Source organism: Chanodichthys erythropterus, chromosome 2 (genome assembly GCF_024489055.1).
Source record: "Chanodichthys erythropterus isolate Z2021 chromosome 2, ASM2448905v1, whole genome shotgun sequence".
In the NCBI taxonomy this organism is placed as follows: Eukaryota; Metazoa; Chordata; class Actinopteri; order Cypriniformes; family Xenocyprididae; genus Chanodichthys; species Chanodichthys erythropterus.
In genome coordinates, this window is record NC_090222.1 from 29,332,331 (window position 1) to 29,348,075 (window position 15,745).

The window sequence follows — 15,745 nt, forward strand, 5'->3', positions numbered from 1 at the left end:
CTAGAGATCTAGTCAGTGTCTAGTTACAGGTCATTAAAAACTTTTAACAGGGCTGTTTCTGTGCATGAAGAGATTTAAAACCAGATTGAAACACTTTCCTCAAAACCATGTAGATCTAAAAAAGATTGCAATTTTACAACTTTCTCCAATATTTTGGAAAGGAACAGAAGTTTAGAGTTGGGTCTGAAATGAGAAAGAACCAAGGTATCTACTGTACATTTGTACTGTACATTTTTTTTTGTTTCCTGCATGTTTAAAGTTCTGAAGGTACAACACCTGAGGCCAGACTTACAATTATTTGAATTTTGGGTCCAGTGGTTTCACAAAAATGATGGAAAACATGGATTGTGAAAATTGGCCTATGACCTGAAGGTTGATTATATACTGAGGAAGGAGCAAGAGAAGCCCCCATTCGATCAATTTACATTTAGCATAAAGCTGACTTTGTGCAGAAGCACGTCTGCCTCTTTGAGTTCATTTCTTACTTGATTGACCTCATTTGTAGCTTTAAGAAATGACATTACATTTACATTAAGTAAACACTTTTGTCCAAAGCAATATACAGTGCATTCAGAATATACACTGGATCAGATTTTGTGTTCCTTGGGAATCATATCCCTGACCTTTGTGTTGTTACCATCATTCTCTACCAGATAAATCAGTACTTTAATTAAGGTTTTTTGTATTTGACATTGAATGATGCCTCATGTGAGACATGTTAAATTCTTGGAAAGGGCTCCACATCTAAAGTAAGTGGTTCATTTGTCATTCAGGCTTTTGAAAATTGTCTGCTTGATTGTCTTGCACTTCTGAAATATTGTATCCACTCCCTTCTGATGTCAGTAGTAAATGGATCTGAATATGCCTCAAACCATTTCCTGCTTTTACGTCTTCTTTTATTTTAATGGTTGTATATTTTAGTACTAGTTTTATTAGGTATTAAGAGTATATCTCCACATCCTAATTTGGACCAGGTGTTGCCCATCCCTCCTGCCACAACAGCACAAAGGCAACCAAGACAAAAGAAACAAAAATAAAACACACCCACAACCGTAACAAGGTCTAGATAAAGGACACATCTTGAAGTTTATGAAACTCTTTCTGCACTCAAGGCAGCTCATACTACATATTTGGTTTTGAAATGATGCCGTTTACTCAATTACTTGCCAAAGGTAAGATCAGTTTGAATAGCATATATATATATATATATATATATATATATATATATATATATATATATATATATATATATATATATATATATATATATTACATTCACATAAACATAATTATATAAATAAATCATTTTTAAACATGTTTTAAAGTAAATTAAAAAATGTTTGTGAGTTGTTTATGTCTTAAGACTTACAGTACAGGGCTTATACCATCATACTTTCTTTTGTAATAATAATAATAATTAAATACAGTTGGTTTTGTAAGAAATAACATTTGAATCACTATGTGTTAAGATGAATAGGCTTATTGTTGAAACAACATTTTAATTTATTGCATGCTTTGTCATACAAGTTGAACTTGTTAAATGGCTCTCATTGAGCTATAAGCAGTTCTACAAAAAATATCTAATTTATGTTGTGTTTTTATGCAATTAAGGAATGAATGCAACATATTGTGCAATGTGTTTCAGATCAATTATGAAATGATCATATCAGTGAGAAGTTTGCATGTATGATTGTAAGTAGCAGTCCCACTACATGTTGCAGTGGACGATACTGAAGCTTCCAGAGGCTGAACAGAAAATTCTGGACTCACAGGGGTGGGTTACACTGTCATTCGCAATTGATTTCCACAATTCTAGATACTGGATATATTTTATATACATTTTTAATTGTGTAACAGCATTTATTAATTTATTATTAATTAAATATTATTTCATAAATTCATTATTACTTTATAGAGATTCCATGTCAGATTTGGTAAATCCCTATTATGATGATGATCGCTCCAGCCAGTCACCTGAATCATCTTTAATTATACCAGAAACTTTAAGCAAAAACGAGACTAAAGACAAAAGAGCTCATTCCCCACGTACTATCTGCCCAACAATCAGTCCAATCAAGATGGAGAAGGCTGAGAAAAATGTACAAATTGATTGTTTTGTTGAACTTAAAGAAAAGGACATCAAAAAGCCTGAGAAAAAGGACAAAAACAAAAATGTGTATGTGAATAGAGAGTTTGTAGGTATATTGTCTGATGTCACAGCAAACAAAGAAGAGGAAGAAGAAGAAGAAGATGATGAAGAAGAAGATTCAGACTCTCTTGCCTCAGAATTACAAGAAATAAGTGACTCTACACCTGCACAAAAAACAAACAAACTGAAAAGTAAACTGAAGGAGTTGGAGAATATTACACTTAACATCGCTGTAACTGGGATGACAGGGGCAGGAAAGTCTTCCTTTGTCAATGCCCTGAGAGGACTTCATAATGATGATGGGAGAGCAGCTCCCACAGGAACAATTGAGACAACCATGAAGCCAAACATGTACCCACATCCCTTTATGCCAAACGTGAAAATCTGGGATCTGCCTGGAATTGGCAGTCCAAAATTTAGAGCGAAGAAGTACCTGAAAGATGTCAAGTTCAACACGTACGACTTCTTTCTCATAGTGACCTCTGAAAGGTTTAAGGAGAACGACATAGAGCTGGCCACAGCAATCCAGAAGAGCAAGAAGCTATTTTATTTCGTTCGCACTAAAATTGACAATGACGTTCGTGCTGAATCACATAAAAGAGACTTTGATGAGCGGAAGTTGCTCGATAACATCCGAGAGGATTGCAAGAAGAACCTGATGAAAGTCGGAATATCCAAAATATTCCTAGTGTCTTCATTTCAATTGGACAAATATGACTTTCAGAAGCTGATCGACACCCTCGAGGATGAACTTCCCGAGAACAAAAGATTTGCTCTCATTCAGTCTCTGCCCATTTACTCTCAGGAAGCCCTGATGAAGAAGAAAAAGTACTTCAAGAAAATTATGTGGCTGAACGCATTTGCGGCCGGGATCGGGGCACTGCCTCCCCTCCCGGGATTGTCAGTGGCCTGTGATTATGGCATAATGAAGAATTTCTTTAAACAAGTCTTCACCAGCTACGGCTTATCAGATGAAGCCCTAGAGGTGCTATCGGCACGAGTGAACAAACCTGTAGAGGATCTGAAATCTGTTATGAAGTCACGCTTCAAAGATGGAGTCACCCATGATGTTGTAAAAGATTTGTTGTCTAAACCAGTCATTGCTACAGCCAAGACGCTGGGGACCGTAATGTCTCTGCTGCCGTTCGGAGCTCTACCGGCAAGTGGGGCGGCTGTCGCCTCTGTACAATACCTGCTTAACAAGGGACTGAATGAGATGACAGAAGACACCAAAAAGGTGCTTGCTGAATCACAACTTTCCTAATATACACAGAAAAAAAATCAGCCTGAGATCAGGCGTTGGTCTTATACAACAATTAACAGAAATTATATAACGGCTCTGATGTTGCAGACAATCTGTCTTGAAAATTTTTGAAAATTAATAGGTAAAAGTAAACTTACTAATTATCTGCTTCTTTGTAATTATGATTAAAATACGATTTCTTGGAAATGTGATTTAGAGCATTTAAAAATAAAACACTTTTTTCTCAATGTAAATGTACTTTTCATCTGTGTCTACATAACTATATATTGTGTGCATGCTGAACTTTGTGCAAGGAATAAAATACTAATTGTTTTCACTGTGTGTAATTTAGTTCATTAGAAGACTTCTCTCATTGGTTTTGCAACCTTATCAAATACCTAACTTTAAAAAAATCCAAAAACATGTTTAAATAGAAATAATTTATGACAACACTTCCCAGTACTTCCCTAAAAAATGTAGCAATTCATGTTGTAGATTGGCCTGAAAGGGTCAGCTAATTCCATAGACATATTGACTTTTATACTACACAAACTGTATATTCTGTCCCCTACCCTTAAAACTTACCCATCACAGAAAGCTTTCTGCATTTTTACATTTTCAAAAAAACATCACTTAGTATGATTTATAAGCTGTTTTCATCATGGGGACCAAAAAATGTCTTCACAAGGAAAAGGATTCCGGATATTGCCATATTTGTGGGGACATATTGTCCCTATTATACCTGAACCACACACACATCTGGTTTACTATCCTTGTGGGGTCTCTCCATAGATACTGTACAAACCATATATTTTACCCCCTCACACTAACCCTACCCCTAAACCATCACAGAAAAATTTCTGCATTTTTACATTTTCAGAAAAACTCATTCTGTATGATTTATAAGCTTGTTTCCTCAATTTAGGTCCCCAGGATGACACACGAGTCCCCATGAGTCTGTGTGCATTCAGGTTGAAGTCCCCACCAGAATAGAAAAACACACACACACACACACACACACACACACACACACACACACACACACACACACACACACACACACACACACACACACACACACACACACACACACACACACACACACACATGTTTGTTTTTGTGAATTGTGGGGACTTTCCATAGACTTCAATGCATTTTACACTGAACAAACTGTACATTCTATCCCCCTACCCTGCCCCTACCCCTAAACCTAACCCTCACAGGAAACTGTGCAAACTTTTACTTTTTCACAAAAACTCATTCTATATGATTTATAAACCCATTTACATTGTGGGGACCGCTGGCTGGTCCCCACGATGTAGGTGAACTCAGGTTTATATTACATCATGGGGACATTTGGTCCCCACAATGTAATATAAACAAAAGCACACACACACACACACACACACACACACACACACACACACACACACACACACACACACACACACACACACACACACACACACACACACAGCCTACTTGTATATGTGGTTTACAGGAACTCTCCATAGGCATAAATGGTAGGAAGCAGGAGGTATACTCATAAAACCATGTTTACACTGGAATACCTATGTAACACATTTGTGTCCTCATAAACCATATACAAGGACACACATACACATACATGCAAGTTGGGTTTGCATACTTTATGGGGACTTTCCAAAGACAGAATGATTTTTATCCCCAAACCATAGCCTTACCCCTTAATACAACCCTCACAGAAACCTTTTGTCACGGATTCGAATCACCAGGCTCCATGTCACTCCCTCACTCCAAACTCATTCACCAGAGTACTGATCACCTCCACCTGTCAACAGTTAACACACTCATCAACTCCAGCATATGAACATGCGCTCTGTACACAATAAGTTGCCTGGTCTATGACTTGGACTACAGATTACTTAGCTGTTTACTTACCCGAGATATTTACCACCTGCAATTTCTCTAAGTTCCTTTTTCCCTCGTCTGTTCTCCTGCTCCAGTGTCCCTCCAGCATTCCCACTATCCTAACAAAGACATTGTTTGTTATTCAGTCACTCTAACGGCAAACAAAAACAAACTCTGTGCACTCACAAGTAGGTTTTGTGTGTGTGTGTGTGTGTGTGATGCATGATATGGTAAAAGAGAAACAACATCTTGTTCTGCAACACTAAAATTTCTTCAAGGACTTTGGGATCAGACAGATTCATTTAAAAGCATTTATAGCTGACAGCTGTAAGCTGCTTTAGTTCATGTGTTCTGCCAGAATAAGAAAAATTATGGTGGTTTTAAAGTGCCCCTATTATGCCTTTTTTAAGGTTCCTAATATTGTTTTGGGAGTCTCCTACAACAGGTTTACATGCATGCAAAGTAAAAAAACTCTTGCTTTCTCATAATATACCTTTATACTAAACCTTATATTATTTATAAGACGTGATAGCAGCATCACTGTTATACTTTATGTAGGTGCGCCAGTGAAGCTGAAAACCTCTAACATAAGATAAACATTTAAAGGTACAATATGTAAAATGTTTGCAGTAAAATATCCAAAAACCACTAGGCTAGTGTTATATATTTTGTCCAGCTGATTACAAACAATATCTCTAATGTTTTCAACTACTTGTAAATCATGAGAAAATTCCCATTCTAAACCGGACACGGGGCAGTGCAGTCGCCTGTCAATGACGTCAGTTACCTTTGTTACCGCCTTTACTGACGTAGAAACCACATGACAACAGTGCCGTGGACAAATGCGGAAGTAGTGTCTAGCGTCCAAACCACTAGCTCGCTTCAAGCAGTTCCTTATTTACTTCTTGCACGTTTTATGGTGGATTGTGTTACTTATATATGGAACATAATTACTGTTTACCATCTGCCGCTGGTTCTGTCGACAAGGACAGCTCCCGTAAACTCATGACCGGAAAAGCGGAAGCGGCGACTGTGTCATAATAAAAGTTCTGCTGCTCATGAGGCGTGTGTTGATCAATCGCTCCAGCTCCTCGTTCAGCTCCCGCAACACTCGCTCCTGCTCTGCTTCATACTACAGTAACGTTAATAATCGCATCCACGAACATGAGTTCTTCCAGACTCCAATCCCTATTCTTTTGCACCGTCCGTTGAGATGGAGACCACATGTCCCAAGTTTCCGCTCTAAAACTTGGCGTCATCAAACTACGCCTTTGTTTTGAATAGGCTTCTAGCGGAAAAAAATATCACAGATTGTGCCTTTAAGCCAGATGTGTACAGACTTTTTTGTCATAACTATTAACAAAGTAAAAAATGGCTATATCATTGTTTGACATTACAGTGGGTGTTTACTGTTTACAGAGAGAATACTTCAACTAGTTAGCACAGACTAGCATTAAAATCGTATTACAATACAGATAGAGCTCCATAATAAAAACACAGTTGAAAAAATGCGAACCGAGCCAACGGCTATGTTGTAAACTCCCACATTAGCCGAGCACAAATGTGAATAGCTGATAATACATTACACAAGTCGTGCTCCATCCTTGATCATTACTCCAAGTAATAAGACAGACAAGCTGCATTAATCGACACACTTTTAGACAATATTGGATCCGCATCTGAATAGCAGAACTACAGAAACGTGAGTTAGCCGGTTAGCAGGAGACAGAGTGTATGTTATACAACATAACATACAAAACTATGAATTTTGAATGATGGCTAGAAAATATAAACATCAATTATTAATCATACAGGTTGAGATTCAGAGGAGCAAGCTGGTCCAAATAAACTGGGCATTGATCCATATTTTAAGACCAAGCGTTTTGTGAATCCTGTGTTTTGTGAAACTCCCCAAGGTTTGAGAAGCAGTCGTCAGTAAAATGACGGGAATACAACAAAAGATTGTACTGCTGGGGTATTGTTGAAAAAATTCAACTGCGTGCGCAATAAGTGGGTGGGCAATATGCTAACGTTTCATTTTTACGTCAATCGGGATTTGTTTTACAAACAACTCGTTTAATTGACTCAGAGTCGTCTCTTACTTTTGAGAGACAATAACTAATACGGTGCACTTTCAGATTTAAAACTTTGCAGGATGTTTTCATTCACTAAGAGCTATGTTGCACACTACATGAAAGGTCATTTTCAAAAATCCATAATGGGGGCACTTTAAGTAAAAATGTTATTTACATGTTAATAAACACGATCATTTATGCATGTGATTTGCCATTCTACATGATAAGCTTCAAAACTTTATAATCTGCTTCCTGAAAACACTTCCTGCTTAACAGCATTCATATGGAAATGTGCATGTTTGGAATTGCTGTGTTTTAATTAGAAACAGCATAGAGACAGAATGTAGGCCTAGATTTTTTTTTTTTTTTTTAAATAAAAAAATAAAACAGATGTAAATAAGGAAATTGGCCTTTTAAATATGGTTCACTTTAAAACAGACACTCACATGGCTTCCTTTTGAAAGTGCATTCATCAACACTTTTGTTTTACCAATTTAGTTTTAGTATAGTTTTTGTTAAGTTTTACAACTTATTTTCTGGGGTAATTGACAGCATGTCACCTAACTGATATTTAATCAAGGACATAATAGATTTCTAATAAAAGTAGCTCTAACCCGAGATTTAGCTTCAGTCCTCAGATGTTTTCTGAACCACACCCTAAACCCACGCCTTACTGGCTACTTTTTTCATAATCAGCTCACATCGTTTTAAGACATGCATTGCAAAGGTACCGAAATTATAACCATCTGTGGACAGACAAGGTGAGTTTATCTTATTGTAAACGCAAATAAACGTTTACTGCTTTTGTATCAATAGCTATGTTTCCATCATAAATTGTGAATTTAACTTGCGCACATTTGGAAGAGCTTATCGCATAAAACATTTACGAATAAAGCAGCGTTTACATCCAGTGAGTCGAAGAGAACAAAATCGTCATTACTGATAAACTGGCGCTAAATAAAATGGAAGTTGCTGCACTGTATATAATAGACTACTTTTCGTATAAATGACTTGCACCTCAGAGCGCGCAGACGCAGTAAACGCTGTCATGTTATCTTGCACTTATTGTACTGTTTTATTGTACGAAAGGTGGGGTGTGATTTAATGTTTTACGTCTGAAAATATAAATAGATATTTTTTCTTCTTTGTGTGATAATGCATTTACGCCGTTAGATGTCAGCGCAACATTAAAAGAAAATACTCAGTGAACGAAATGGAACAGATATCACCCAAAAATGAAAATTCTATCATTTACTCACCCTTAAGTTGTTCCAAACCTGTATGAATTTTTTTCTGTTCTTACTGAACAAAAGAAGATATTTTGAAGAATGTTATTTACCAAACAGTTGATAGGCCCTTCTGACATTCAGTATTTTTTTCATTCTATTACTGAAAAACCATAAACATTTCACTAGAAACTGCCTTTATGGCAGAAAAAAAACAAAAAAAAAAACATGAATGTTTGGTGATATTTACAAAGTTGCTTTGCTTTTTCAGACTTATCGTGTCAGACGAAGTCAATGTCTTTATTGACCCTTTCTTCAAAATCGACACAAATCTTGATCAGATAACAGTAGCCGATGGGCACAAGGACACTGTGTTGAGAGAGCAACAGAGAAACCCAGAGTCCCTAGGAATCAACAAGTCAAAAATCAGTAAAACTATGGAAAAACAACAAAGTACAGTACTGGACACTGTTGAATCAAAACGTAATGTTGCGAAGAAAAGAGAAAGTCTGAGGAAAATCATAAAAAATGCTAAAAAGTCACAAGATGACACGATAGGTAACAAAGATAAAGCAAAAGAGAATCCATGTTTAAAATCAGAAAGCACAGGGAATAGAGAAAGTATAAACACAAAGCCTAACAAGCAAGAAAAAGAGCATATATATGAAATGCCTGATGATATACTCACTAGATCTGCTGAATACTTTGATGAAACAGAAGGAATGAAAGAGCAACTCAAGCATCTGGACAACGTCACACTTCATATTGCTGTTACGGGATCAACTGGAGCAGGAAAATCCAGCTTTATCAATGCAATGCGAGGTCTTCAGCCCGATGATGTCAGTGCAGCTCCCACTGGAGCGATTGAGACGACGATGATACCAACGATGTACACGCATCCTACAATGCCCAATGTAAAACTCTGGGATCTGCCAGGGACTGGAAGTCACAAATTCAAAGCCAAAAAATATCTAAAAGAGGTTAAACTTGAAACCTTTGACTTCTTTATCATCATCTCCTCAGAGAGATTCAAAGAAAATGACATCATGCTGGCTGAAGCAATAAAAGAGAGGAAGAAGTTGTTTTACTTCCTCCGCTCGAAGATTGACAATGACATTCAAGCCGAATCTCAAAGGAAAGGCTTTGATGAGCAGAAAGTGCTCTCTAAAATTCGTGAGGACTGCCATAGAAATCTTAAGGATATGGGTAACCCAAATGTTTTCCTGATTTCCACCTTTGAATTGCATAAATATGATTTTCAGACTCTCATCGACTCATTGGAGAAGCAGCTACCTGCTCACAAGAGAGATGCTTTGGTTTTGTCATTGCCTGTATACTCCTCCAAGATTCTGGAGAAGAAAATTGAAACGTTTATGAAGCAAACCTGGTCAGCAGCTGCTGCGTCTGGTTGCATTGCTGTGGCTCCTGTGCCTGGACTTTCCATTGCTTGTGATGCTGCCATTTTGCTGGGTTTCTTCACCAAATGCTACTATGCATTCGGTCTGGATGATGAATCAATAGATAAGTTGTCAGTGAGGGTCAACAATCCATCCCTGAAATCTGTAAGAAATTCACCTCTAGTGGTCGCTATTGGGCAAAAGAAACTCAGTAACAAAGAGCTGTCAGCGCTGACGAGTAAGGAAGCAGGCGTTAAATTCGCATGGAGTATGGTTCCTGTTGTAGGGAGTAAAATAACAGCAGAAATGACTTACTCTGCAACACTGAACCTTCTGCGAGCAGGACTTCAAGATCTCGCTGATACAGCCAGAGAAGTGCTGAAAGCTGCAGGTCTGACTGATGTCTATTAAAATAGATCACAGTCAAAAGGTCATGAAACTGCTGTGGTCATTGATCGTTTTGATTAAGCCTATTTAGTAAGAATCACTCATAATGCTTTTTTGAAAATAACTTTTAAAAACTACATTTTACTTGGACTTTAAAGCAATTAAGACCACGGACAAAAAGAAAAGCAGATGTGATAGATGCACCTTGGGTGGGGCCTTGAAATAGTACATATATATATATATATATATATATATATAACTGACAGCTAAACGCAAGAATAAAGATTTAGCAGTACCAAAGTCCCTTTAAGTAATTTCACTCAGCGGCCATCTTTGAAACGCCTCTCGGGCATGCAAGTGCAGCTCCTATCTCTTTGAATGGGGAAACATCAAATTCTCCAAAGCTGTTTGCCAAGCTTTCGATTAAATTTCATATTTGAAATCACCAATGAAATCTAACAACAACTGTCTCATACATTTTGTTTCTAAACACTCAAATCATGACAAAAAAAACCTGTATTTGTCAGGCTGGATCAAGCTAATGCGCATGCGCATCCCTAAAAGCGCGTCTCTTGTGCCTCGTTGGTGTGCGTCTGAACTAGGCGTTTCTCAATGTCAAGGAAGGATCCTCAGAAGCCAGAATTTCGAGGATGCTACGTCATCGACATCCGTCAAAGGACTGTTCCAATGTCGAGGAATTTCAAAACAAGGACTGAGTCCTTCGTGTGAAAAATATCCCATACACAGGAAAGGATGCATATGTGTATCCTTCGCGCTCTCAAATCACCCACAATCCTATGCGCGCAGCTTTGCAATCTTGTTCAAAAATGTTTAAAAAAATGTTGGATGTTAGCGGGCAATATGCTTTCAAATGTAAGTGTATTTACGTTACCAAACATTTGTTATAACAGTAGTAAATATGTCAGATAAATAAAGTTTAACATTTAAATGCCAGTACAAATTACTACCGTATTGATATTATAAATTATACAAATACAAATTACTGATGGCTAACTGAACCGGACCATTGTTAGCTTGTTTGCCATCACCGGCATCCTTTATAAATAACTAGTTAAGTTGTCTAAAGTAATTTCACATTCTTAAAAATAAAGGTTCTTTATTGGCATCTATGGTTCCATGAAAAACCTTTTAACATCCATGGAAACATTTCATTGCACAAAAGGTTCTTTTGCTCCCTCAGTGTCCAATAAAACATATTTCATGAGTTCGTTTCCTCATAAAATCTTTAAGCTATTAAGGTTAAGTGTATTTGGCTTGCTGTCCGCTTTGGAGGGGCTCAAGGATGCAGCTTCAACTCAAGCTTGGATATAACCCCCCCAGGGACTACTAGTGCCTGGAAGAGGAGTACGATAGCCTAAATTATGTGGTGGAGTTGGGGAGGTGGAGGGATATCGAAACAACTGATGCCAGAACACGGTGAGTAGCTGCTTATATGCTCTGGACATAATTGAAAGATTAGGGTTCCCTCCTCTTGAACTTATGTTTGAATTTCATTAATTGAAAGATTAGATGGGTTCACTCCTCCCGAAATTACGCTGTGAACTTCACTTATTTTTTCTGCAGTGCTTTTAGCCCTGTTGTTCTATATTTACACAATGTCAGTAGATCACCCGCAGAACTTTCCACCATCGGCGCTTATGGGATTGCGGTGTCATGCTAATTTTCCCTGCTGTTAGCAAATTTGGTCCTAAAAATAGTGAAATTACATGGGGAACTCTACCTAAGTGTTAAGATGTCGGATAGTCAAAATACTGATAGTATAAACACACAAGAAAATGTATAACAGACACTTTGCAAGTGGAAACAATAAGCGGTAGGTCTAAATACAGTTTTCTCTAAACGTGGATAGAAATGTATGCATTAAAAGTAAACCAAAATCCTGTCCTGTTTTTCTGTAGCCTATTTGAAGCCCACTGCCATATAAAACCATTAATGAAAACTAAAACAACAGCAACAACAAAACACTCTATTTGTAGTATGCCAACAGCCTTTTTATTTAGAATTAGCCTTCAAATCCGATCATTTTCAAGCTTAGTGGCTGATTAAAATAAATGGCCACTCTGGGTATCCAAATTACATGCATCTAACAACCTTTTACCATATTTTTGGAACAAGGTTTGTATGGTAATGGCGGATGGCAACAAAGCTTCTCAGTGCAGCAATTTAATTGGCCATTTAGGCTGTCACTCATTTACCTGTCATGGTCAATTGATAGTACAGTTTCATTTACCTGACTTGTCAACGTCATTATGCATTCTGCTTCACAAGGAAGAAGAAAGCAGTTCTTGGAAATAGAAACAGTGACTGACAGCTCTGTAATAGACAGCCATTTTCATTTTTCATATTGATTGATATTCATTTTCTGTCTGTAGACATTTATAGCATTTTCTTAAGCCTCTCTTGTAACTGAGTCACTACTGCTAGAAACAAAAACGTAAAAGTAAGTAGGCTATAACTTATTATCACTTTCATTGTTGAATTATTTTATTTAAATAAGTATTATGTATTAAGTATAAGTCACCGCTACACTATGACATAGTTTACACATTACATTTATGCAGCTGAAGTTCAAATTATCCATGTTGTCTGTTCCGATAATGTCTATTTTATGGTTAATTATTTACCCTGACATGCAGGGTCGAAGAGCTCACAATGAAATTTAGCAATAAAAGCTCTCCACACAAAAGGTTAGTATAATGCGTTAGTATCGGCTACTGCAGATATCATCTAAACATAAAAGCCTATTTCTGTTTTTCTTTTATATTTTATATAAGTATTACATATTTATTAATGTACATCTTAATTTAGTTGTATTTTGTTTGTGTAACTGCAACTGCCCAAACATGGGTTGCATCTGTTTCCATTTTATTCAAAGATTTTAGTTTTATTACTGAAATATTATTTGATAAACATGATCAACCAGAATTATTGACCATTTAGGAACAGCAAAACATCATCTGGCCATAAACAGTAACAAGATCTCTGTGTTAACAAAGCACTATTAAACAAAGCACTTTGGGTTAAATGTGAAATGTGAATATATATATACAAATACTTCTATTTAACTTTTGCAGTAAACATGGAAAATCAAGACCCTGCTGTTGTTGAGGCAGTAAAAGCATCAGGCGAGTCTACGCTAGAGAAGGCTACTGCAAAAGCTAAAGAAAAAATCGACCAGTTGTTAAATGTCTCCCTTAACATCGCCGTGACTGGAAAGACAGGATCAGGAAAATCCTCCTTCATAAATGCACTTAGAGGTGTAAGTGAAGACGATGATGGAGCAGCACCTACTGGAGTCACAGAAACGACAATGAAGGCCACCATGTATGAGCATCCTACAGTGCCAAATGTGAAGATCTGGGACCTGCCTGGAATAGGAAGTCCAAACTTCAAAGCAGATAAATACCTTAAAGAAGTCAAACTTGACACCTATGATTTCTTCATTATCCTGAACTCAGAGAGGTTCATGCAGAATGATGTCATGCTAGCTAAAGAAATAAAAAAAAAAGAAGAAAAACTTTTACTTTGTTCGTTCCAAGATTGATAACGACATCAGAGCAGAGGAAAAGAAAAAAGGATTTGATGAGCAGAAAGTTCTTTCCATAATAAGAGAGGACTGTCAGAAAAACTTGAAAGAACTGGGAGACCCCAAAGTTTTCTTGATAACATCTTTTGACTTGGACAAATATGATTTTGAAACACTTCAAAACACTCTTGAAGAAGAGCTTCCAGACCATAAGAGATCTGCTCTTCTACAAGCCTGGCCAGTGTGCTCCGCAGCATCTCTTGAGAAGAAGATCAAACTCTTTGAAGGCATGATCTGGGCTGCATCTCTTGCCTCTGCTGGTATAGCAGTGGTCCCTGTGCCTGGTCTATCAGCAGCATGTGATGCAAGCATGGTGTTGCTTTTCCTCACAAGGTGCTACTATGCATTTGGTTTGGATAATGGATCACTGTCAAGGCTTTCAGAAAAAGTGAACAAGCCGTTGCTGGAACATCTGGCCAAATCAAAGTTTGTGTCTGCCATCCGTGAAAAAACATTAGCCAGATTACAAGTCTCTGCTGTACTTGCATCACTTTCTGCCATTGAATATGCTACAAGTCTCCTTCCAGGTGTGGGCAGTGTTGCTGCTGCAGGAATATCCTTTGGTACTACTTATTATCTCTTGAGAGAAGGATTAAATGAACTGGCAAATATTGCTCGAGAAATCAGAAAAGAGGCGGAGCTGGACACACTATGCATTAACTGAACAGCTCAATTGTATTAACCCTGAGATAAACATTTCCCCTCATTGGCTGCCTGAGGGGGTCCCTCATTAATAATTAAAGATGTGATTGTAGTAGGCCTCTATCTTGTGGTTACAACACTCATTCAACTGCTGTTACAACTGCGCTTTGTATTATATGTATGTATGAGGCTGTAGCTGCTGTGTATAAGCCACCTGTTCCCTGAGAAAGGAGATTAGAGTACCAATATGTCTATCATATGGATGATTTCAGATGTCATTAACACTGTATTAGAGGAAACTGTAACTGTTAATCTGGTGTGTGTATTTCAGTTCTGTGTCTTTGTTTTCAGTCAGTTTCCTGTGCTGTTCAGATTTGGTTTCTCATTGTTTGATTTGTTTGAATTAGGTATGTCTTATTTTCTTGATTAGATTGTTTGGGAATTTAAGCTCTGTGTCTCTTACGTATAATATGCCATAAAGTGCGTATCATATGCACGCGAAAAACCGCGTACCATAAGCACGCCAAAACTCATTTTGGCGTATATACTCTACGAGATTACAAACTCGTACTATTGATACACATTTTCGTGTGATCGGGCTCTAATTTTCTCTTAGATCTGGACAAATTCATAATAATGTATTTGTTATTGCATAATCACATCTCACACAATAGAAATATGTATATACCTGTCTGTGATAAATGTTTGCATATGTAGTTACTAATCATATACTATACTATACACCCAATGTTTTAATATTCTTAATAATTAAAAATATTTTTAAAATTTTCCTGAACAATTATTTATGGAAGCCTGGACCTCACTGCAAAACACAAGATCCAGGGGGCAAGGTTGGATCCAGATCCAACTCCTCCCACTTTACATATCCCTAAACCTATCTCTGCCTCCTGGATCTCGTGTTCTGCAGTGAGTGAGGGGCTACTGCTGTTTCCACCTATAAATAAAAAATATGAAGTTTACCGTTTTTTCAGCTGCTTACACACAAAATCCTTACTTGTCACACAATTTCTAAAACTCGACACAAACACCAGAACCACACCAGAACCTCATAGCCTTCAACTCAGTTTTCAATTTCATAAAACACTTTTTTCAAAACACAACACACAAT

At 37.3% G+C, this 15,745-nt stretch overlaps 2 protein-coding genes and 1 pseudogene across 2 annotated transcripts; all 3 read left to right on the forward strand.

The window, feature by feature from the left end:
* The first annotated feature begins 1,676 nt into the window (after positions 1-1,676).
* LOC137035368 (interferon-gamma-inducible GTPase 10) lies at positions 1,677-3,413 on the forward strand. The gene is made up of 2 exons (XM_067408571.1): positions 1,677-1,774; positions 1,916-3,413. The coding sequence occupies exons 1-2, from the start codon at positions 1,713-1,715 to the stop codon at positions 3,411-3,413; spliced, it is 1,560 nt and encodes a 519-aa protein (XP_067264672.1). The 5' UTR covers positions 1,677-1,712.
* Positions 3,414-9,251: 5,838 nt separating this feature from the next.
* LOC137029391 (interferon-inducible GTPase 5-like) lies at positions 9,252-10,391 on the forward strand. The gene has a single exon (XM_067398989.1). It carries the CDS (start codon positions 9,252-9,254, stop codon positions 10,389-10,391), a length of 1,140 nt encoding a protein of 379 aa, XP_067255090.1.
* Positions 10,392-12,671: 2,280 nt separating this feature from the next.
* Positions 12,672-15,500, forward strand: LOC137027216 (interferon-inducible GTPase 5-like; annotated as a pseudogene).
* The last annotated feature ends 245 nt before the right edge of the window (positions 15,501-15,745 follow it).